We start from the raw sequence: 25,172 nt of genomic DNA, 5'->3' as shown, positions 1-25,172 counted from the left end.
CTTTAATCCTATGCATAACACTTGTATCTTTCATCAACATTTATGATGAGTATTTCTGTAAATTGACGTGGCTCTCTGCAAAACATTACTGAACATAACGCGCCAATGTAAACTGAGATGTTTTTATATAAATATGAACTTCATCGAACAAAACATACATGTAATGTGTAACATGAAGTCCTATGAGTGCCATCTGATGAAGATCATCAAAGATTAGTGATACATTTTATCTCTATTTCTGCTTTTTGTGACTCCTCTCTTTGGCTGGAAAATGGCTGTATGTTTTTTTTGTGACTAGGCACTGACCTAACATAATCACTTGGTGTGCCGTAAAGCCTTTTTGAAAAAACGATGGCTAGATTATCAAGAAGTTAAGCTTTAATGTGGTGTATTGCACTTGTGAATGTATTAAAGTTAAATATTTCACCCCCAAAAAGTTGCATTTCGCCATTTCACCAGATATTGTCGAGAGGTTCCGCTACAGGTTTAAATAATGTTTCTGGATGATTAAAAAAATAACAAATAACCAGAACTGGGCTTAAAACATATTTGAAATGTGTCAAATCTTTTGAGCTTTTGGGACTATTATATTGGTTCCATTAAGCCAGGCTCAACCAAGCAAAGCTAAAGTATTTGGGTTGTATTCATTGGGCACAAAATGGAAGAAAGCAAACTGAAACAGGGAAGGATGAACTGTCTAATAAAACATTTTTTAATTTGCCGTTGTAAAACATTTTTACTCTGGTGTGCACCTAATGAACGTGGTCCAGGTCTGCTAAAAACCACCATCCACTGACGGACGGTCGGAAGGACAGATGGACATACAGGAAGCTGTTATTAATTAAAGGAAGTTAGTGATAGGGTTAAATAGCAATGCATGCTGAAATCAACTGAAGTTACAATACAAAATGTGCTCAAGCAATAACTTCCCTTAACTCTGTGTCCCAAATGGAACCCTATTTCCTACATAGTGATGAACCCCGATCAAAAGTAGTGTACTACACAGAGAATATGGTGCCATTTGAGATATACCATTAATGTCATTATTCATATTCTATGTAGGCCTTATGTACTGCATCAGTACTAAAAACACAGGACACGTTTCATCCATGGATAAAAGGTCACCACAAGTACAACAGGACATTTATAAAGAAAATTGCTTTATTTTAAACATCAATAACATCATATTATTTAATCATAAAACATTTATCATCTGTTCAGTATCTGAATTGGTTCAAATTAGGTGAAGGTTAGGGTCAAGGAAAGGGTCAGTTTTAGGTTTTGTCTATAATCTGTGTGTCAATGTGATGCTGGTCAGAAAAGTCCCTCATGTTGGGTATAATACCTTCTTTATTAAGTGTTTGTCTCCCCCTACTGGCTGTTTTCTACAAGCTCAGTTTCTTCCTTCTATTAATGTGACCTTGACCCATAGAGATAGAAAGAGGATTCATCTTAAAATGTGTTCAATTATAGTGTCTTTGACAATGTGTGCAGCACCACTGAGGCTACAACCCATAGGAAAACCCACCCAGTTAACTACCTTGACTACTTTAAAATGTTGGAAGAATGGTGGAAGCCGTCAATGGCGCTGCAAGTGCCTTACTCTCCAATTTCTAGTTTAACATTTGGTATTCTACCAAATCAAAGCAGTCTTCAGACCATCATTAACATATATTATAGAGTTCCTTAAACAGCAGTGCAGACAAAGTACCTACAAAAGGAATTTCTCACTCTGGATATGAAAATTGACAGTCCCACTACTCTCCTTGGCCTGATAACCAGTAAGGTACCACCACACAGTTCTGACCTCTGCCACCATTAGAATCTCCACTCTACCAATACCTGCATTAAAGTTAGACTGTTAGACTGACCTCTCTCTCAGAACCTAGAGTATGAACAACACGGAGTTAGATTGACCTCTCTCTCAGAACCTACAGTATGAACAACAAAGAAAATGAGTCCAACTACTTAAACTGTGGTCAATCTTATTATAGCAGTAGTCTCTTACCTTGGGGTGGTCAATCTTATTATAGCAGTAGTCTCTTACCTTGGGGTGGTCAATCTTATTATAGCAGTAGTCTCTTACCTTGGGGTGGTCAGTGTTATTATAGAGCAGTAGTCTCTTACCTTGGGGTGGTCAGTGTTATTATAGAGCAGTAGTCTCTTACCTTGGGGTGGTCAGTGTTATTATAGAGCAGTAGTCTCTTACCTTGGGGTGGTCAGTGTTATTATAGAGCAGTAGTCTCTTACCTTGGGGTGGTCAGTGTTATTATAGCAGTAGTCTCTTACCTTGGGGTGGTCAGTGTTATTATAGAGCAGTAGTCTCTTACCTTGGGGTTGTCAGTGTTATTATAGCAGTAGTCTCTTACCTTGGGGTGGTCAGTGTTATTATAGAGCAGTAGTCTCTTACCTTGGGGTGGTCAGTGTTATTATAGAGCAGTAGTCTCTTACCTTGGGGTGGTCAGTGTTATTATAGAGCAGTAGTCTCTTACCTTGGGGTGGTCAGTGTTATTATAGAGCAGTAGTCTCTTACATTGAGGTGGTCAGTGTTATTATAGAGTAGTAGTCTCTTACCTTGGGGTGGTCAGTGTTATTATAGAGTAGTAGTCTCTTACCTTGGGGTGGTCAGTGTTATTATAGAGCAGTAGTCTCTTACATTGAGGTGGTCAGTGTTATTATAGAGTAGTAGTCTCTTACCTTGGGGTGGTCAGTGTTATTATAGAGTAGTAGTCTCTTACCTCGGGGTGGTCAGTGTTATTATAGAGCAGTAGTCTCTTACATTGAGGTGGTCAGTGTTATTATAAAGCAGTAGTCAGTCTCTTACCTTGGGGTGGTCAGTGTTATTATAGAGCAGTAGTCTCTTACCTTGGGGTGGTCAGTGTTATTATAGAGCAGTAGTCTCTTACCTTGGGGTGGTCAGTGTTATTACAGCAGTAGTCTCTTACCTTGGGGTGGTCAGTGTTATTATAGAGCAGTAGTCTCTTACCTTGGGGTGGTCAGTGTTATTACAGCAGTAGTCTCTTACCTTGGGGTGGTCAGTGTTATTATAGAGCAGTAGTCTCTTACCTTTTTAGTATGTTATGTGAATGTGTGTGTGTTACCAGGGTGCTGGTCTCCTGGTCCATTATTAGGAGCAGTGTCTGCTGTCTCTTCTCTCTTGGTGCTGGTCTCCTGGTCCATCATTAGGAGCAGTGTCTACTGTCTCTTCTCTCTTGGTGCTGGTCTCCTGGTCCATTATTAGGAGCAGTGTCTGCTGTCTCTTCTCTCTTGGTGCTGGTCTCCTGGTCCATTATTAGGAGCAGTGTCTGCTGTCTCTTCTCTCTTGGTGCTGGTCTCCTGGTCCATCATTAGGAGCAGTGTCCTCTGTCTCTTCTCTCTTGGTGCTGGTCTCCTGGTCCATTATTAGGAGCAGTGTCTGCTGTCTCTTCTCTCTTTGTGCTGGTGTCCTGGTCCATCATTAGGAGCAGTGTCTGCTGTCTCTTCTCTCTTGGTGCTGGTCTCCTGGTCCATCATTAGGAGCAGTGTCTGCTGTCTCTTCTCTCTTGGTGCTGGTCTCCTGGTCCATCATTAGGAGCAGTGTCTGCTGTCTCTTCTCTCTTGGTGCTGGTCTCCTGGTCCATCATTAGGAGCAGTGTCTGCTGTCTCTTCTCTCTTGGTGCTGGTCTCCTGGTCCATCATTAGGAACAGTGTCTGCTGTCTCTTCTCTCTTGGTGCTGGTCTCCTGGTCCATCATTAGGAGCAGTGTCTGCTGTCTCTTCTCTCTTGGTGCTGGTCTCCTGGTCCATCATTAGGAGCAGTGTCTGCTGTCTCTTCTCTCTTGGTGCTGGTCTCCTGGTTCATCATTAGGAGCAGTGTCTGCTGTCTCTTCTCTCTTGGTGCTGGTCTCATCGTCTCTCAGGGTGTCTGCACTGACGTAGATATATTAACAATCCTCTCCTTCATCTCACTTCTGTCCAAGTTGACATTCTTGTTCATATCTGGCTCAGGATAGATGGCCTTTGACAACTTTAACAATGTCTGAGTCTTTTTTTCTATGTAGGTCTACTATACATTAAGTCTCTGCTTCTGGAATGTGCTCCTGAGTGGTGCTGCGGTCTAGGGCACTGCATGTAAGTGCTGGAGGTGTCCCTACTGACCCTGGTTCAAATCCAGGCTGTATCACAACACTCTGTAATTGGGAGTCCCATAGGGTGGTGCACAATTGTCCCAGTGTTGTCCCGGTTAGGATTTGGCTGAGGTAGGCGGTCATTGTAAATAAGAATTTGTTCTTAATTGACTGGCCTAGTTAACAAAATAAAACATAGAATTATGTTACATTAAGTCTCTGCTTCTAGTTATATCTGTCATCTGTGCGTCTCTGTCTGTATGACTGCTGTAGGTGTTAACTCAACAAAATGACACGGGTAGTTGTGGCTATGCTAATATAACACGTTTGCATACTTGTGTGTGTACTTGTGTGCATGAGAGAGATTTGTTACAGTGGTTATTGTTAAACCATTTTCTGCAGAACAATATAAACCATTTCATGTCTCTACATGTTCATCTTGTCCAGAGTATTTCTCAACACAGTCCTCCTGCCCAGGGAATGGGACTTGCTATTTGTGATGATGGACAGGACACTATCATACCAGGAAGATATAGATCATAGAGGGGAAGTGGAGAACAAAGACTAGATGTTAACATATATTAAATATCATATGTAACAGTCCCAAGATAATTCAGAGAGTTTCCAGAACTCCTCCTTCCTTTCACCTTTCTGCTGATTTGGACCCTCTGTTTACTCCCAAATATACATCAACATGTTCAGGAGGTCCAGAACTACAAACATGGGTCATTATAATGTCCATACAATAGATTTTAGACTACAAACTGCTCCAAACTGGATATTGAGGATGGGTAGGCTTAACCAGTGAGGAGGAGATGACAACAGAAACGGACGCAGCTCTGTTCTCTCTAAATGAACCTGATTGGTCGAGGAGTTCGTTGAACCACTGAAAATAACAACTTAACTCCCCTCTTTTGAGACCCATATTGCAGAGTCTGATGTACTATCTTCATGTTGACTCTGGTAAACAGGAAGCTACAATGTCAGGAAACAAGTAGGACTTTTATTAATATACTAATACAAATAAATACAACATTTGTGTGCCTGAGTTTGAGACAAAGAGAGAGAGAGACAGAGACAGAGGAGGAAGTTCTGTGCACTGAAGGCTACTGTATGTGTTACAGCATGTTGTCATGGTGATGTTAAACCGCTTTCTCACAAATCCAGTTGAGTTTGCTGTCACATGACATGTCATTCCATGCCTTTAGAGGACTCTGGTCTTTGTGTATCTCAGCACAGTCCTCGTCCCCATTAGGGCCTGCATTATCAGGCTGTTTGGAATACCAGTACCTACAGGGTTAAAAACCGTCAGATATCATGGTTAATACCAGTAGCTACATGGTTAAAAACAGTCAGACATCACAGTTACAACATCATAATACTAAATAACATGTTGACATCTTATAGTTAACTGCGTTGACTGCTATCATCAATATCAGTAACCTGCATAGGAACATGTTGAATGGAGCCTTATTAATAGATTAGTTATCATCTCTCACCTTGTGGTCAGTGGGGTGCCGTCCACCCATTTCCAGGTCCCCTCCTTAACAGAGTCAGTCAGACCAATCCAGACTCTCTTCTTGAGGTTGAAGAGAAATGTCTGTTGTTGAGAAAGATAAATTAGCAGATGTATATGTTTGATCATATCTACCCGCTGCACACCCATTCCCTCTCCCATTCCCTCTCCCATTCCCTCTCCCATTCCCTCTCCCATTCCCTCTCCCATTCCCTCTCCCATTCCCTCACCCATTTCCTCTCCCATTCCCTCTCCCATTCCCTCTCCCATTCCCTCTCCCATTTCCTCTCCCATTCCCTCTCCCATTCCCTCTCCCATTTCCTCTCCCATTTCCTCTCCCATTCCCTCGCCCATTCCCTCTCCCATTTCCTCTCCCATTCCCTCTCCCATTCCCTCTCCCATTCCCTCTCCCATTCCCTCTCCCATTTCCTCTCCCATTCCCTCTCCCATTCCCTCTCCCATTCCCTCTCCCATTCCCTCTCCCATTTCCTCTCCCATTCCCTCTCCCATTTCCTCTCCCATTCCCTCTCCCATTTCCTCTCCCATTTCCTCTCCCATTCCCTCTCCCATTTCCTCTCCCATTCCCTCTCCCATTTCCTCTCCCATTCCCTCTCCCATTCCCTCTCCCTCTCACCTGTTCCTTATCACTGTTTATCATCACCAGGTCTGCTCCTCTCTCCAGACAGTCCTTTCTGCTCTCCTTCCAGGTTTTAGACTCAGTAGACAGGAAGTACCAACTGGATTCAAACTTCTGCCAGCCTTCAGGACAGGTTTGAAAATATTGATGACATACGCATTTCCTTCAATTTATCACAGTGGACACTTATTGAAAGAACACAGACTGATGATAAGTGGTGTGGTATTAATGCTAATTTATTACTGTAGGTTTACTCACTGAGATTGCTAAGAAAATTTCTCTCAGTCTGTAGCTTGTCTCTCTCTTTAGTCATGGTGTTGTAACTGGTCTGTAGCCGGTCTCTCTCTTTAGTCAGGGTGCTGTAACTATTCTGTAGCTGGTCTCTCTCTTTAGTCAGGGTGTTGTATCTGGTCTGTATCTGGTCTCTCTCTTTAGTCAGGTTGTTGTTGCTGGTCTGTAGCTGTTCTATAGCTGCAGATGAGTTGGTCTTATAGGCTAAGAAGCTCTTAGAGACCCCACCATCTGTTATAACAACAACAAAGTGCATCAATAAAACATATAATCTGGTGAATTGTAGGTGAATGCTGGTGAATTGTAGGAATTATAACTTCAGACTTACAGTAGACAGACAGGCCTATGATCCCAGCCAGTAGGAGAACACACAGCAGCCCCAGACACACTGCAGCAACTCTGAAGGATCTCTTCCCTGAGCTATCAGGCTCTGTGGACACAGGTACTGTACATAGCATCAATTAGACACAATAACACTTTTAAAGTGATGTTTTCTCACCCCAGCTCTCTTCCTGTTGAGGGGGACTTGTGGTTGTTAAAGATACAACTTCTCACATTAACAGGAAATATAGTGGCCAGTTACAGTTAACCCCTAGCCTTGCTAACGGTATCCATCTGGCTAATAGTAGTAGAATTCATATGTTTAAGACATTCGTAACATATACAAATTGTAATTCGTAACACGTCATACAAAATGTAAATCGTAACATCATAGAAATATTCATTTGTAACATACAAAATGGATCATGGTGTCACATCCTGACCTTAGATAACCTTTTACTGTCTCTATTTGGTTTGGTCAGGGTGTGATTAGGGGTGGGCATTCTATGTTTTTGTTTTGTATTTCTATGTTTTGGCCGGGTATGGTTCTCAATCAGGGACAGCTGTCTATCGTTGTCTCTGATTGGGAACCATACTTAAATAGCCCTTTTCCCTCCTTTCCTTGTGGGAAGTTAACTTTGTTTGTGGCACATAGCTTCACGGTTGTTTTGTATTGTTTATTGTTTTTGTCGGCGTCATCCTAAATAAAAGGAATATGTACGATCACCATGCTGCGCTTTGGTCCTCTTCATTCCACGGCCGTGACACATGGACATCCACAAATTGATACATATCATATGAAACCTATCATATTACACTAAATGGAGTGACTCGGATTTATGTACATAATAATAAAAAATGCAATGAGACCAGATGGAAATACACAGTGGAGATTTGCATTGGACTTTTTGAACATGAAAATTAATGTTTCAGCAGTTAGTAAACATCCTGAAATACAGAGACTCGAACATTTCAGAACATTTAACCTCTAGTCTTAAAGGAACAACCTTCCTTTATGAGATGTAGCATTTAATGTATCCTTTTCCATAAGTATATCAATTCCAAAGCTTTCCCTTGTGAAGTAAGACCTATATTTGGAAGACACGTTGTACTCCTTTTTTTGAATATGTAATAATCTGTTTGTTACAGTTTATTTTACTCAGTTGACATTTGAAGTCTTGGAGCATGGGGCATCGGCCAAACTCATCACATTAACATAGGCACAATTGTTTATGCGGCAAGTGGAAGGAGAATAACCATTAGTTTAAACTTCCACGTGTGTCTCTATGACTGTGGTGTATTTACCAGTGTTCTGAGATTCAGGTTGTTTATCTGTGCTCCTGTTCACAGTATCCTGTCCACAGCTCTCCCTGTCTACAGTAGCATAAATATCCTCCATATAAAGGCTAATTCTAATTGACCCCTTAAAATATACTTTGGTACTTTATGGATCTACACACAGTACAATGGACAGTATATTCTGTGATATACTGTATCCTGTTAAACAGCTGCTTTAGTTTAACAGTCTGCTGTGTCTGAAAACGTACAGTGTTATAGGTGTAGGGAGGACTTCACACCTGAGAACGTACAGTGGTTTGAGAAGACAACAACCTCCAGAAAGAGACACAACAGCAGATAGACACCATGATGAGTGTGTGGGTATGTAGCAGACAGGTCCACTGGTGCTTGGTGCATTGTGTTGCCGTTGGTAACCTACACGTTGTCCCTTGAACAGTGAAGGTTGTGAGTCATTCTCACCTTCTATTAGCATTGATTTTGTGTGAGTGAGTTTCCTCTAAGTAATGTTCTGCCATCTGTGTGGGTCCAGGTAACACTGTTTAATGTATTTAATCACATTTAATCAGGAAGCTGGTAGACCTTGTTAAAACTTCTTATTGCTGCAGGGGCAGTATTGAGTAGCTTGGATGAAAAGGTGCCCAGAGGTGCCCAGAGTGAACTGCCAGCTCCTCAATCCCAGTTGCTAATATATGCATATTATTATTAGTTTTGGATAGAAAACACTCTGAAGTTTCTAAAACTGTTTGAATGACGTCTGTGAGTATAACAGAACTCATATGGCAGGCAAAAACCCAGGAACAAAATCCAACCAGAAAGTGGCAAATCTAAGGTTTGTAGGTTTTCAACTCATCACCTATTGAATACACAGTGGGATATGGGTCAGTTTGCACTTCCTACGGCTTCCACTCGATGTCAACAGTCTGTAGAACCTTGTCTGATGCTTCTACTGTGAAGTGGGGCCGAAGGAGACTGGAATGAGTAAGGTCTATCATGAGCTGACCATGCTCTGACCATGCGCGTTCACATGAGAGGGAGCTCTGTTCCATTGCACTTCTGAAGACAATGGAATTCTCTGGTTGGAACATTATTGAAGATTTATGTTAAAAACATCATAAAGATTGATTCAATACATCGTTTGACATGTTTCTACTGACCGTTACGGAACTTTTTGACATTTTGTCTGCTTTAGTGAACGCGCTTCCTGACTTTGGATTTGTTTACCAAACACGCTAACAAAAATAGCTATTTGGACGTAACGAACAAAACAAACACTTCTTGTGGAAGTGGGAGTCCTGGGAGTGCATTCCGACGAAGATCAGCAAAGGTAAGTGAAGATTTATAATGCTATTTATGAGTTTTGTTGACTGCACAATTTGACAGGTAACTGTATGGCTTCCTTTTGTGGCTGAACACTGTTCTCAGATTATTGAATATTGTGCTTTTGCCGTAAAGATTTTTGAAATCTGACACAGCGGTTGCATTAAGAAGAAGTGTATCTTTAATTCTATGTAAAACATGTATCTTTCATCAAAGTTTATGATGAGTATTTCTGTTATTTGATGTGGCTCTCAGCAATTTCTCTGGATATTTTGGAGGCGTTTCTGAATATAGCGCCAATGTAAACTGAGGTTTATGGATATAAATATGAACTTTATCGAACAAAACATATAAGTATTGTTTAACATGAAATCCTATGAGTGTCATCTGATGAAGATCATCAAAGGTTAGTGATTAATTTTATCTCTATTTCTGCTTTTTGTGACTCCTGTCGTTGGCTGGAAAAATGGCTGTGTTTTTCTGTGATTTTGCGGTGACCTAACATAATCGTGTGGTGCTTTCGTTGTAAAGCCTTTTTGAAATCGGACACTGTGGTGGGATTAACAAGAAGTGTATCTTTAAAATGGTGTGAAATACTTGGATGCTTGAGGAATTTTAATTATGAGATTTCTGTTGTTTGAATTTGGCGCCCTGCACTTTCACTGGCTGTTGTCATATTGATCCCGTTAACGGGATTGCAGCCATAAGAAGTTTTAAAGAACATTGTTCCTTAATTTATTAATCTGTGCTTTGTTATTCTTATTATTAAAGTGATGAGCACAGGTGGGGTGGCAGCGTAGCCTAGTGGTTAGAGCATTGGATTAGTAACCGGAAAGGTTGCAAGATCAAATCCCTGAGCCAACAAGGTACAAAATCTGTCGTTCTGCCCCTGAACAAGGCAGTTACACCATCATTGAAAATAAGAATTTGTTTTTAACTGACTTGCCTAGTTAAATAAAGGTAAAATAAAATAAAAAAAATAGGTTAATAATTGGGCCCACTTTTTTGGGGAAAATCACATGACATTTTTCCAATAAAACTAATGAAGAATAATTTTAGAGATTACAGTATGTCTACATACTCTCCTCTAAATCTAAAAAGAACGATTATTTGTCTTATTTTTTCTCTCTTCCTCATTCTATTAATTTTCTTCTTTCTCCTCTGTCTCTGACACTAAGGCTCTATCTCAATTAATATCTCCTCTCCACCTATCTCCTCACCTCCTCATATCTACTCCTATCTCCTCTCTCCCCTCCTCCGATCTTCTCTCCTCCTATTTCCTCTCTTCCGTATCACTGTATCCAACGATCAGCATAGTAATTACTACCAGATAGCTAATGTTAGTAGAATTCATATGGTTAGGACGTACGTAACATATTGTATGTTTTTGCAAATTCGTAACATATCATACACATTATCATTTGTAACATATCATACAACATGGTTGATGGGCATCCACAAATTGATACATACCATATGAAAGGTAATATATCATATTAAAATGGAGTATCTCTGATTTAGGTACAGAATAATACAAAATGTTTTGAGACTAGGTTGGAAATACACAGTGGCGAGTTACAGGACATACTGAAGGACTTTATCAGCATAGTAATTACTAGACTACCAGAAAAACAACGAGAGAGAGAGTTTCCAATCACGTTCCTAAAAATGTATGTTTTGACTCATGGATGTCATTCCATGAGAACTGTAGATGCATTATAGAAGCCATGTACTATTTGCATTTGAAAATGTAATGGAAAGAGAGAGAGAAAAAACATGTGTTGATAATGGTATGCTCATCTTAGAGAGTGTCTTTAAAGCTGTAAAAACATAGGACTATGTCTATAATTGAGGAGGATATTTGTATTACAGTGTCTGACTGTCTGGATCTCTGTGTTGCTTAGGTACTGGCAATCTCACCTGTTTAGTGTGTAGTGTGTAGCGTGTGTGTGTGTATGTGTGTGTGTGTGTGTGTTCATGCCATCTTACCTGAAGCAACAACTACATCTCTTGGACTGGGCTTGAAGGCTCTTACGTTGGCATATATTTGGCCATCAATGTCTGTGTTCTTCATGGTATCAGGCTCATCGTCTTCAAATCCGTCTGGGATTTCATAGACTCCCTCTGACATCTTAACACACTTGTGATCAAATACAGTAACTTCTACTTCTAACCTGAACTCTAATATACATCTATAGCTGTGTCTTCTTCCTGCACTGTCCTGCGTCTGTGTGATTTATGGTAGTGAAACTCTTTATCAGTCTACCACAGTGGATGATAAATTGTGAAATCGACACAACACTGGCCAACACGTGACTTGCACCAACCTTAGTTTGATAATAAACTACACTGTATGACTATATATTGTGACTATATATTGTGCTATATGGTGTATGTGTGAATTCAAAGGATCACAATTTTGGATCTGCTGAAGTAAATTGGGATCCTGTTAATTGACATATACACTGTACACTACATATATCCTAACTGAGTTTACAGCACTCATAGCCTTCAAATGGAGACCACATTATGGCTCTCACTCTGTGACCAGTGTTGTAGGGGGAAGTTGCCCCTAGACGCTGATTTTAGGTCTGTTTAAAATTTCCACCACGAATGGTTAAGATTGGGGGTGGGAAACCTGATCCTAGATCTGTACCTAGGGGAAACTTCCCCCTGTGTTGTGACTGGCCACCAATGACCAATGGGGTCTTTGTTCTATCTATGCTGACTCTGAAGAATTACCCAGAATGAAAAAGCAGAAGTTCTGACAATATCTCCATAGTTTCAGTTTTAAGGGAAATGAAAGAAGAATAAATAGCCTCCACATGATTTATTATAAAAAGTTGATATTTCCACCCATAACATATTGGTTACATCTAATGACACAACTCTCTCTGCACTGATTCCAATGTTCCACATGACATCTACCTACATGAACTATTATACAACTCTACAGCTCTACTCTATTCCACAGGAGGAGAGAAAGCATCACACAGACCCTTAGATACAGGGACAGAGTCCCTGTTGGACGTAGTACTAACTACAGGTTAGGGGGCGGCAGCTTAGCCTAGTGGTTAGAGCGTTGGACTAGTAACCGGAAGGTTGCAAGTTCAAACCCCCGAGCTGACAAGGTACAAATCTGTCGTTCTGCCCCTGAACAGGCCGTCATTGAAAATAAGAATTTGTTCTTAACTGACTTGCCTAGTTAAATAATGGTAAAATAAAATAAACAGGTACAGCTGTAGTGATGGTGACAGAGACCTGGGTGGATGTAGTACTAACTACAGATACAGCTGTAGTGTTGGTAACAGAGACCTGGGTGGATGTAGTACTAACTACAGGTACAGCTGTAGTGTTGGTGACAGAGACCTGGGCCTGGTTTCCTAAGTTAATCTTAGATCATTAGGATCCTATGGTAATAACAATGGACTTAGCCGGTATTAGATAGATATTGGGAATCTGGGCCCTGGGATGTAGAGCTCACCACCACCATGTTGCCTGCCCTGTCCACTACATCTACCTTCTTTGATCAGCAGGTGGTGCTGCAAGCCACCCGGGTCACGTTCTCTGCCCTGGGGCCCACCGCCGTAGAAGTGTTGAGGGTCCCGTTTCCCTGGCATAGGGAAAACAGACGATGCCTGTCCAGTTGACACCGTCGGTGAGGTTGGCAGAGTGCTGCTGATTAAGGGGCACTGAAGTCGGCCGGGCAGTTGGACAAGGGGGATCTATCACCTGGAGGGAGGGGGGGGAGATGGAGCAGACAGACAGAGAGAGAGACGCTGGGACTGGGAGTGGGGAGAACAAGTTTTGCCAATTTTGCAGGTTTTCCTACTTATGCATCCTACTTTTGCATGTCTGTAATTTTTATCATATTCAACTGTGAGAGATGGAATCTAAAACAAGAATCCAGAAAATCACATTGTATGATTTTTAAGTAATTAATTTGCATTTTATTGCATGACATAAGTATTTGATCACCTACCAACCAGTAAGAATTCCGGCTCTCACAGACCTGTTAGTTTTTCTTTAAGAAGCCCTCCTGTTCTCCACTCATTACCTGTAACTGCACCTGTTTGAACGTATTACCTGTATAAAAGACACCTGTTAACACACTTAATCAAACAGACTCCAACCTCTCCACAATAGCCAAGACCAGAGAGCTGTGTAAGGACATCAGGGATAAAATTGTAGACCTGCACAATGCTGGGATGGGCTACAGGACAATAGGCAAGCAGATTGGTGAGAAGGCAACAACTGTTGGCGAGAGCTGGGACCACAGTCTCAATGAAAACCATTAGTAACACACTACGCCGTCATAGATTAAAATCCTGCAGAGCACGCAAGGTCCCCCTGCTCAAGCCAGTGCATGTCCAGGCCCGTCTGAAGTTTGCCAATGACCATCTGGATGATCCAGAGGAGGAGTGGGAGAAGGTCATGTGGTCTGATGAGACAAAAATAGAGCTTTTTGGTCTAAACTCCACTCACTGTGTTTGGAGGAAGAAGAAGGATGAGTACAACCCCAAGAACACCATCCTAACCGTGAAGCATGGAGGTGGAAACATCATTCTTTGGGGATGCTTTTCTGCAAAGGGGACAGGACAACTGCACCGTATTGAAGGGAGAATGGATGGGGCCATGTATCGCAAGATCTTGGCCTACAACCTCCTCCCCTCAGTAAGGGCATTGAAGATGGGTTGTGGCTGGGTCTTCCAGCATGACAACGACCCGAAACACAAAGCCAGGGCAACTAAGGAGTGGCTCCATAAGAAGCATCTCAAGGTCCTGGAGTGGCCTAGCCAGTCTCCAGACCTGAACCCAACAGAAAATATTTGGAGGGAGCTGAAAGTCTGTATTGCCCAGCGACAGCCACGAAACCTGAAGGATCTGGAGAAGGTCTGTATGGAGCAAACCTGGTCAAGAACTACAGGAAATGTATGATCTTTGTAATTGCAAACAAAGGTTTCTGAACCAAATATTAAGTTCTGCTTTTCTGATGTATCAAATACTTATGTCATGCAATAAAATGCAAATTATTTACTTAAAAATCATACAATGTGAGTTTTTGGATTTTTGTTTTAGATTCCGTCTCTCACAGTTGAAGTGTAACTATGATAAAAATTACAGACCTCTACATGCTTTGTAAGTAGGGAAACCTGCAAAATTGTCAGTGTATCAAATACTTCTTCTCCCCACTGTATATCTTAACCTAAAATAATCCGAAGAAGAGGTTTTTGCTCTAGACAGTGTAATTACTAAAATCGATAAGTAGGAACAGGTCCGTAACGACTTGAAGTTAACTGGCCAGTACCACAAATAAACTAACTTAACTTCTTGACGCAACCCATCCCGTTACCAGGATAATTCTCATCAACAACCGCTGAATTGCAGAGCGCCACATTCAAAAAATATATATGAAATCACAAGTGCAATCTATTAAAACACAGTTTAGCTTTTTGTTAATCCACCTGTTGTGTCAGATTTTGAAAATGTGCTTTACAGTGAAAGCAATCCAAGCGTTTGTAAGTTTATGGATCACTAGACAAAACATTATGAACACCTAGCATCAAAGTAGCTCGGTCACGAAAATCAGAAAAGCAATCCAATGAATCGCTTACCTTCGATCTTCGGATGTTTTCACTCACGAGACTCCCAGTTACACAATAAATGTTCATTTTGTTCCATAAAGATTATTTTTATATCCAAAATACCTCCGTTTGTTTGGCGCGTTATGTTCAGGATTCCACAGGCTCGAGCGGTCACGACAACGCAGACAAAAATTCCAAATAGTATCCGTAATGTCCACAGAAACATGTCAAACGTTTTTTATAATCAATCCTCAGGTTGTTTTTAAAATATATAATCGATAATATATCAACTGCGACTGTCTCTTTTTCAGTAGGAGAGGGAGAGACAATGGCTGCCCAAGCTCTGTTGCGCAAGAAAAACTCATGCGGACACCTGACGCGATGTTATCTTTCTCGTTCATTTTTCAAAATAAAAGCCTGAAACTATGTCGAAAGACTGTTGACACCTTGAGGAAGTGATAGGAACAGGAATCTGGTTGATATCTCTTTAAATGGAGCGAAGGCAGGCTATGGAACATGGAGCTTTCAAAATAGAAGTCACTTCCTGGTTTGATTTTCCTCAGGTCTTCGCCTGCAATATCAGCTCTGTTATATTCACAGACAATATTTTGACAGTTTTGGAAACTTTAGAGTGTTTTCTATCCTACTCTGTCAATTATATGCATATTCTAGCATCTGGGCGTGAGAAATTGACCGTTTACTTTGGAATGATATTTTTCCAAACATGAAAATAGTGCCCCTAGCTGAAAGAGGTTATTAATATTGTGACCTAAGTATAATTGGTCGATTCTTATGAAGGGATATAAAATAGATACGTGAGAAAGAATGGTTATTCTGACTATTTCATGAAACTAGGGTCTTATTAATACACTCTGGGTTATGGGTAGAATAATTTAAATGGTTAATTGAATAATTCAATCATAAACATTCGTTCAAGAGTCGTGTCTAATAATAAAATCCAAGGGAAATTTGTTTCCAAGTAGAGTTAAGAACAGTGACTAGAATAACATTCTAACTTAGTCAACCATCAGAGTAAATCCTCAAAGGAGAAAGGTTTATTACTTGTGTGAGAGATAGATATATTGATTGGTCGAAATTCAACAGAAACAACTTAATTTGATTTCTGTCTGTCTCATGAAACTAGAGCCTTACAATCTCTGGGTTACAGATAGAGCTGATTAACAAATTCATGGGTGAGACCTAATAATAATCTAAAAGTCATGAGTGATTATTCCGATTTTCTTAGTGGGTAACAATGAGAAGGGTTAACCAATAATGGGGAGTAAATCCTCAAAGGAGGTTCCGGAATTAACCAGAGATGAGGGATATGTGGAGTCTAAGGATAAAATTAACATTTATTTTGGCCCAAAATTGAGAAAAAGTATGAATTTGATGGACGTCGAGATGTAGAAAAGTTAGAAACCATGCTGCATAAAATGTGTGGGGAGAAGGCAGGGAAGTTGCAGGCAGAAGGACTAGACACAGCTAGGGTTGGCTAGCTGAAGCCAGAGAGAGAGAGTTACCTGTACCAGTTGTTGTGAAATGAAATGGTGGAAATCTATGTCTGCATCTTAATCAGAAGTTTTAAAGGGGAAGATGTTTGTGCATCAGTGGAGGCTCCTCAGATGAGGAAGGGCAGGACCATCCTCCTCTTTGAATTTCATGATTTAAAAAACAAACATTTTTAGACCAAAATATATACTAAATGTGTTCACGTCACAAAATAATTGATTAAAACAGATTGTTTTGCAATGAAGGTCAACAGTAGCCTCAGCAACACTATGTTGGGTAGCACCATGGTGTAGCCGGAGGACAGCTAACCTCCTTTTGGAGGCTCTTGGTTCTCACCCCCTTCCATAAACTTACACATAAATTATGACACCTTCCGGAGGATGTCCTCCAACCTATCAGAGCTCTTGTAGCATGAACTGACATGTTGTCCAACTTAACAAAGGATCAGAGAATGAATCTAGTACTGAAAGCATAAGCTACAGCTAGCTAGCACTGCAGTGCATAAAATGTGGTGAGTAGTTGACTCAAAGAGAGAGAAAGACTATAGTTGAACAGTTTTTAACAAATTCATTTCTTCAAAAATGAAGGAGAAGCAAGAGAGAGAGAGTCATTTTCTTTTTCAGTTTCACTCACTTAGCTATCAAATGAAGCTAGCTAGTTTAGCCAACTCAAAACATCCTGCTCAAATAGAAGGCTGCTATGTTAGCTAGCTGGCTATGTCTATCCAACACAACACTGGAACTCTTTCAAGTCAAGCTAAGAGTTTGGTTGTTTTCATACATTGCCAAAGGGGCCTGCAGGTGTAACTGCTAAACTGCTTAGTGACTGTAATGTTACTGCATGATTGTAGCGATTTTACTAACACATTATATTAGCTATTTTGACTAGGACGTTACAATAGCTAATATGGTGACAACGATGTAGGCTGTGTGCAGCGATTAGAATACGGTTTGGCTTGGAATGTTTTCACCTGGTCACATACAGCTGATGTATTGTGCATTGAAGTTCACAAACAAAGAGAAAAGATGAGAGGAGAATGGCGCATAGATGCGAGAAGGACTACAAACTGGCTGCTAAGAAAGTGAACTGTGCTCAAAAGTGTATTCATTTAGCCGATTTTGTTGAAAAACGTTTCTTAAATTAAAGCAAATGGAATGAAATGGGGATAAACATACCTGGATTTGTCCTATAGAAACGCTTGTTTCCAACTGTTGGACTAATGATTACACCCTACATAAGTTGGATGGAGGCAAGAGTGTGCAAGGCGGTATTGAATGTGTCACTGTCTGTCCACGTCTCACTGTCTGTCACTGGACCTGTGAAAACCTACATTGTAAACCTTCATTCATAGGGTGTAACAACCACATGATGTGTATAGGGAAAATTTGAGTATCACGTAGTAGCCTAAACCTATGTCACGTATCCCTCCGGAACGGTGTCATTACTTACACCTGATCGCCATTCCCACTGATTGTAAGTGTTTAAATGTGCCATTTGGTTTCCATTGGGCTGTTGATTATTGTTACAATGTCTGTTGGTCGTGTGAGTACCTGAGCTGTGATGATTAGGCTTGCATGCCACTTGTATTGTTCAGATGATGACTGGTTTCATCCCCTGTGTTATCTTTGTGCGCCCCGTGTATTTATCAAATCAAATCAAATCAATTTATATAGCCCTTCGTACATCAGCTGATATCTCAAAGTGCTGTACAGAAACTCAGTCTAAGACCCCAAATAGCAAGCAATGCAGGTGTAGATGCACGGTGGCTAGGAAAAACTCCCTAGAAAGGCCAACACCTAGGAAGAAACCTAGAGAGGAACCAGGCTATGAGGGGTGGCCAGTCCTTATTGTATGTATGTCTGCATTCTGTCATTAAGTGTCCAGCGTGATACATTGAAGGAAATACATGTTATCATCTTGTAGAAAAACCTCTCCTGAAGGCTGGAAGAAGTTTGAATCCAGTTGGTACTTCCTGTCTACTGAGACTAAAACCTGGAAGGAGAGTAGAGCGAGAGCGAGAACGAGAGCGAGAGAGAGAGAGAGAGAGAGAGATGACCAAACAAATAGGTATATATTTATATTTATCTTATTCAACAACAGGAGATTCTCTTCAAACTCAACAAGAGAGTCTGGATTGGTCTGACTGACTCTGTTACTGAGGGGACCTAGAGATGGGTGGACAGCACCCCACTGACCACAGTGTAAGGTGTAAGACTGATTCTCTGTGTTGTTCATACTCTAGGTTCTCCATACTCAACTGGTGGACTAACACTGACCACAGAGTTAGAGCAGTGGTGATTCTATACCATTTCAGATTGGGGGGGCCAAGCTGGGGCCAGTTCTACTGTTAGAGGGGCCAGTTACATTAGATGTTATTGTTGTCATCTAGTTTTCTTCACTGCATTGCAGGCATTAGCAGGCAAAAGACCATGTCCATAATCATTCAACAATTGATTTGCATTTCCATTATAATTTAATTTGCAATACATATTCAGTATCAGGTCACATCAACTGCATTCTCCGGTTTTTGTGTTTTTTTTGCAAAAAGATCAGCAAATTCATCTAGACTCAAGGCCTTTGCCCTCCTTGACTCAATACTTAATACACCTAAATTGCTTAATCTGACATTGTGGTCCTGAGATACGTTTTCACCAGCTTTAGTGCAGAAACACTCAGTTCACAAGAAGCAGTACTGACAGGGATTGAAACAGCTATCTTGCACAGTTTAAAAAACGAAAAGAAAACTTCTTTATACGGCTCAATGAATAATGCCAGCTCTACTACACCGGAGGGTCTCTGCATGCCACTCTGTATTTTCCTTTCTAAAATTCTTCTGAACTGATGTAGTTCAAGCCCCAAGTCCTCAATATTGTATTCATACATTCTAGCAAATGGAAACAGGAACTTCTCTTTGAGAAACACATCACTTGTAGTGTTTACAGTTTGGATGCCATTAATTATGTCACAGTTTTTGCTAGGGAACCTTCTGTTAAGCTCATATATGATCTAAAACAGGGTAGAAAAGGGTTGTACGAAAACTGCCTTTTTCTTGTTCTGAATCTGATCTCTGACCCACTGTACTGAGTACACAGTCTCCATTAAATTGAGAGCTTAGCTTTTTGGTCGTTTTGCAGGGGGGAGTATTGCAGTATCACATTGCTCAGCTGTGTTCAACACTCCATTCCATAGGTCATCAAAAAATGACTCATCCCTGTAGTCATTCAACGTTTGCACTAAATCAACAGCCTTTGACAGGTCAAGTGATGAAGACTGTAGCATATCTGATAGAGATTTTGCTTCTCCAAACACGTTATGGAGTGTAACAAGGCACATAATGAATTGTAAATCTACCTGTGCAAGCAGACCTCATGCCTCAACAGATCTGTCACCATTGTGTTCTTGGACTATATCTTGAAGGACTCGCTTAATGGCAGGTAATCTATCCATAATAGTATGTAGAGCCATATTTCGACATGCCCAATGTCGTGTTTTTGGCTTCATTAAACTGAAGATGAATCTTTATCAAATAACTCTAATTATTATTACGTGATTAAACTTATTATTCATGTAACTGTAATTAACTAGGAACTCGGGGCACCAAGAAAATGATTCGGATTACAAAGTTATAATTTTCCTAATATAACTTTCAGATATTTTAATATCTGATCAATAGTCTTCTGATTAATGACGTATTCTTTACCTCAAGTTAGTCTCATTCCAAACGTCGTAAAGTGTTGGTTATCTGCACGAACCCAGTCTTCACTATGAGTCATCCATACATCAATTGTCTTAAATCATTTATTTACTAACTAAGTAATTCACAGAAATGTATAAACAAACAGTAGATAGTTACAAGGAAATGATAGCGGAGTTTCCCTAGTGGGATAAACTGGCATCGCGGCTTGGGGAAGTGGGGTCTCGACTGAGATAAGACAACACACAGTTGATAATTATAACAATTGTAATGCTAATCCTTTGCACATGAACGCTCACTCATTTGGGAACAATTGCAATCAATATATATTTACGCTCAGTGTGTCGTCGGGATCTCTGTTGAAAGGTTTGTTTCTGTTGGAGAGTTTGTCCGCACTCTCTCTGTCACTCTTTCTCTGTCGTGGTTAGCATGGATAGTTCAGAGTGACATTCATTCATGTCGTTATAGAATAGATGTTTCGGCGGTTGTCGGTCTTTGCGTTCAATGATACCGAATTCCTAGCTTCAGACTAGTAATTAATATCAAAGACTTGTTCTTACTCTGTCGGAATCGATAGTCTAAGAGTTTATCCACGTGGTGTGGTTAAAAGATTCAGCAATCGACTCAAACCTTAGCTTATACTCAGGTGTATGGTCTCTACTCAAACCTTGGCCCTCTTGTTATCGAGGTAAGCTGGTCTGCAACCTTTAGCCATCTCGTAATTGAGGTATGCTTGGTCTGGTGATAGAAAACCCGGGTGGAGGTTTTATTCAGAAGAGCAGAAAAGGGCCTGTCCCAGGATGCCAGACCATAACTGTGCTCATGGGCGGTCCTCTGATTTAGTTAAACTCCAAAGAGAATTGAGGTTTCCTTCATTAAACAGTCCAAAATCACAAACAATATCATCTTCACTCATTCATCTTATACAACAATTAGATGTAAGCCTCATATCTGAGGCTATTGTATAAACAGCATTATGGTAATGTGGCCGTATTGTCTCCCATGAGTTTCACAAAATTGTACCAAATGGACCAGTTCGTAGCTGGATTCTTCACAGATCTTTTATACATTCTCCAGAACATAAATATTGTTCGGACCTCAAGTTCTGTGAGGTGGAAGAAATTCCTTTGTTCTCTCTATGAAACTCACTCTCTCTCTATACTGTGGCCATGAGGAGATAATCTCCTCCAGGAATTTACAACCTCTCTGACCACAGCAGCCTGGTTGTAGGAGACAGAGAGAGGGGGATGGTGCTCGCTGTACCCAAAGAGGGAAACATCATGACACCAGCGAGTGTCACTTAGTCTCTGAAGCTCTCTAGGTGCACCTGGGTACATCTCTTTTTGTATGCTAAGCCACTTTTGATGCACATATGACCCAGATCTGAAGACGTAAAGTCTTTCTAGTAAGGAGAAGAACTGTCTGACCTCAGGGACAGCTTTGACTGTATCCACTATAACTAAGTTTAGAGAGTGTGCACTGCAGTGAATGTAAAAGGCTTTGCTTGTTCTTTAATTCGTGCCTGGACGCCTGAATGCTTGCCACTCATAACGGAAGCACCGTCATATCCTTGGCCTACTAGGTTGGTTTTGTATTCAAGACCATGACTTTCTAATACGTGTATGATTTTGTCAGTAAGCCCTGCTGCATCTAGTCAATCAGCCCATTCAAAGTGGAGAAAGCTCTCATGGACAGCTCCTCTGAAATAGTACCTGAGTACTAGAGATCTGCTCCTTTTTTTAAACACCTTTTGTTTCGTCTGCCATTATGCTAAAGACGTTCCCTGTCTTTCATTTCTTCTATCATTTTTGTTCGAACCATGTCGGCCAAACAACTCAGAACCTCATTCTGAATCCCTTTGCTTGTATATTTTGCATTATGAATAGAAGTCAACCTTTTTTTCACAGTTGTGTCATGCTTAGCTATTTCTAGGATTGCCATGAAGTTCCCTTTATGTGTCCTCTTTGTGCAATGTTTTGTGTGGCTGTAAGTAGTAGTACTTCTATTGTTTTAATATAGTCCCGATTTTTCTTGAACCTGTTTGTTGTGTTCCTTGTTTAGGGCATTTACCAGTGTTTCATTACTTTGTACAGCGTTCTGATAGTCTCTCCATGTAATCCTTGCTTGTTTGTGCTGCTCAGACCTCTTGCATGAATTGCAAATCCCCCCTCTTTGTAAGTTGCCTTCTTCCAGTTGTTAAAACCCAATTGTGAATCAAATTACAGTCTCTGAGACTTTGAGAGGGCTAAAATGCCTGCAGGCGTAACAAAACACAGAGTCTGATTTATTGGAATATTCAAGCCAGGGATGGATATGGTACCAGGCTGCATTGAAGCTCCTCCTCCGATCTCCCATCAGAGTTCTTGGGTATATGTTCATCATTGGCTGCACCGGTGGTTTCCTCCCGGGATTTGCTGATATCTGCCAAAGAAAAAATATATAATTAAATGTATCTGGGTAATTTTAGATATACCATTGCCACCAGGCAACTTCTGAAATCCATATGATATCTATATCACAAGCCCAATAGCATGTTAAATAAGAATGAATTTCAATCACAAACCGACTCATTTCATTTCAAACCGACTCACACCATATAAACTGACTAATTGCACTGCTTTACAAGTAACCACAGATTTATTCAACATCACAAACCTGACGGTCCACTGCTTGTGGACGCACGAGGAACCTCTGTTGGTGTCTCACTCTTAGCCTCTACCTCAGCCTCAGTCTCTCCATCTGTCTCACTTCCCTGCTCTACTATGCCTTCACTCTCAGTCTCTCCAATGGACAAGTCTTCCTGCTCTCTCTCTGCAGGCTCTATGCTCTCTCTTGCGCTCTCCACACCTCTGGCTCTGTCTCACTGTCTGCCTTGTCTTTTCTTTGGAAGAAGGACATGATGCTTATTAATTAATTGACTTAAAATAACTGACTTGCTAGGTAACTACCCTTTATATCCAACCGTTTTACATTACAATGCTTTTACGGAGTGTGGTTTAAGTAAAAACACTCAGCACCCTGAGTTAGTTGATCATATATTGTATCCCTTTTCATACTGCCACAAAGTAACAAACGGCCAGGTTAAGATAAGCTAATCTAACGTTACACCTCTGTAATGCATTTAATACTAATACAACATTTTAACAATTTTACTCACCTCTATATTTCCTTCTTTGTGCTTGAACTCTAATTTTCGTGCGGAATTTCTTACTTCTGAATAGAAAAAAAAATTGCAGATGCATGTGGTACGATACTGTTGTGTTCCGCCTAAAGCCGTCCCTCTAGAAAATCTGTGGGTTAAATTAGTGTTCCGCGTTGCCACTGTCTAATAACAGATGTAAAAAAATAATGATAGCAAAAATTAGTTATGTAAAAATGATTTCATAATCCACATTTAGGGTAGCCACAAGGGGGTCCAAAATTGTGTGGAAGCCCCCACAGGATGATTCAGGTTTTTACCCCTTGTGACACACAGTGTTTCCCCTTTTTTACCCCTTGTGACACACAGTGTTTCCCCTTTTTTTTATCCCTTGTGACACACAGTGTTTCCCCTTTTTTATCCCTTGTGACACACAGTGTTTCCCCTTTTTTATCCCTTGTGACACACAGTGTTACCCCTTTTTTATCCCTTGTGACACACAGTGTTACCCCTTTTTTATCCCTTGTGACACACAGTGTTACCCCTTTTTTATCCCTTGTGACACACAGTGTTTCCCATTTCACCTGTGCTAGAACTGCAATGCAAGGTGTCCTCAGGGCTAAAGTCACCAAGGACCAGAAAAACCAGTGCTGCGTCATACATGGGTGGTTCCACAAAAAAAACTGTTGTGCGTATCGACATAACAATGGAAAACACGAAAGAAGAAGATTAAGAGCTTTTGCTCATAACTTGGCCTCACAAAAAAGGATTCCATAACATTGAGTGACCAGAACTGAACTAACAGGTAGGAATGGAACATTTCTTTCTGTCAACGCCTGTACATCCAGTTCTCTACAGATTATTTCACAAGCAAAATACACTAAAAATGAATGATTTATGAATGATCATAGTGGTAACTTTGCTCTCTCACAGAGTACAGTATAACACTAACTTGTGAGTGATAATTAAAAGTGACTTACTAGCGAGAACAGAGAGCACAAATACATTTGATGGCAGATATTACAAATGTCACATTTACATTTGATTTAATTTCAAGGTCTTCCAATTGTACCTCTCAATATGAATGCCTCAGGAACAGGCACAGTAGGACCTGAGCTGTGTTGGAATACTCATACTAACCACACTAACCGTACTATTTGTGACGGAAATTGAGTATGTAGTCTGCTTATTGGTCATAGTATGGATATAGTTAGTATGCCACAAGTCCCGGATGTCGTACTACATTAGTCAAAATAGGAAGTATAACAAGCAGTGGACACCATTTCTGTGCTTTTGGGGCTCATAATGCAATTCTTCAGAAAATGGGCGTGGCTTCACAACATTTTCAGATTTGTAGAAAATGGCAAAAATATGCCGTCCGATGAGAGCAGACACCAATGCATTGCTTTAAGTAATTATGACATATTTTAAGAAAATGTTCAGCAATGTAATAATGTAATGACTTTTCAAATAAATGACGTTACACATTATGTTGGGTGACAATTTGTTAGGTACGCTAGCCTTACGAACCCATAGCATAGCATATCATCGCAGCAGTTGCTTGTATGTACCGGAATGTTAGCTGGCTACCTAACGTTAGTTGGCTACTAATACATCAAACCACATTAACTATATGCTATCTAACTAACTACCCAACATTTACTGACTTTACTATTCAGGTCATTCTTAGGTTAGTTAAGTGGTATAGTCATTGTGCGTTCTCATTGGACATTGTTAATGAAGTTGTAAGATGTCT

General features: G+C 40.5%; 1 protein-coding gene across 2 annotated transcripts; it reads right to left on the bottom strand.

The window, feature by feature from the left end:
* Positions 1-5,088: 5,088 nt before the first annotated feature.
* Positions 5,089-23,711, bottom strand: LOC118936295 (CD209 antigen-like protein C). Of its 2 annotated transcripts, XM_036953879.1 has the most exons (7): positions 23,435-23,711; positions 22,598-22,698; positions 6,878-6,979; positions 6,517-6,780; positions 6,256-6,380; positions 5,605-5,705; positions 5,089-5,395 (listed from the first exon to the last, which is right to left on the bottom strand). In XM_036953879.1, the coding sequence occupies exons 2-7, from the start codon at positions 22,605-22,607 to the stop codon at positions 5,248-5,250; spliced, it is 750 nt and encodes a 249-aa protein (XP_036809774.1). In that variant the 5' UTR covers positions 22,608-22,698; positions 23,435-23,711; the 3' UTR covers positions 5,089-5,247. The 2 variants fall into 2 exon arrangements, with proteins under 2 accessions (XP_036809774.1, XP_021428956.2); XM_021573281.2 differs by lacking the exons at positions 22,598-22,698; positions 23,435-23,711 and adding an exon at positions 11,476-11,748.
* Between the last annotated feature and the right edge of the window lie 1,461 nt (positions 23,712-25,172).

This window comes from Oncorhynchus mykiss, chromosome 19, assembly GCF_013265735.2.
Source record: "Oncorhynchus mykiss isolate Arlee chromosome 19, USDA_OmykA_1.1, whole genome shotgun sequence".
NCBI lineage: Eukaryota > Metazoa > Chordata > Actinopteri > Salmoniformes > Salmonidae > Oncorhynchus > Oncorhynchus mykiss.
The sequence above is the reverse complement of the archived record's forward strand: the minus strand, read 5'-3'. Positions and strand labels throughout refer to the sequence as shown.

Bases quoted from the DNA above. Each gene is read 5' to 3' on its own strand.
- LOC118936295 (XM_021573281.2), bottom strand. From the start codon at position 11,617: ATGTCAGAGGGAGTCTATGAAATCCCAGACGGATTTGAAGACGATGAG. The intron at 6,980-11,475 runs GTAAGATGGCAT...CTGTGTCCACAG, and splicing joins AGATGTAGTTGTTGCTTCAG to AGCCTGATAGCTCAGGGAAG. The intron at 5,396-5,604 runs GTGAGAGATGAT...TTAACCCTGTAG, and splicing joins GGCACCCCACTGACCACAAG to GTACTGGTATTCCAAACAGC.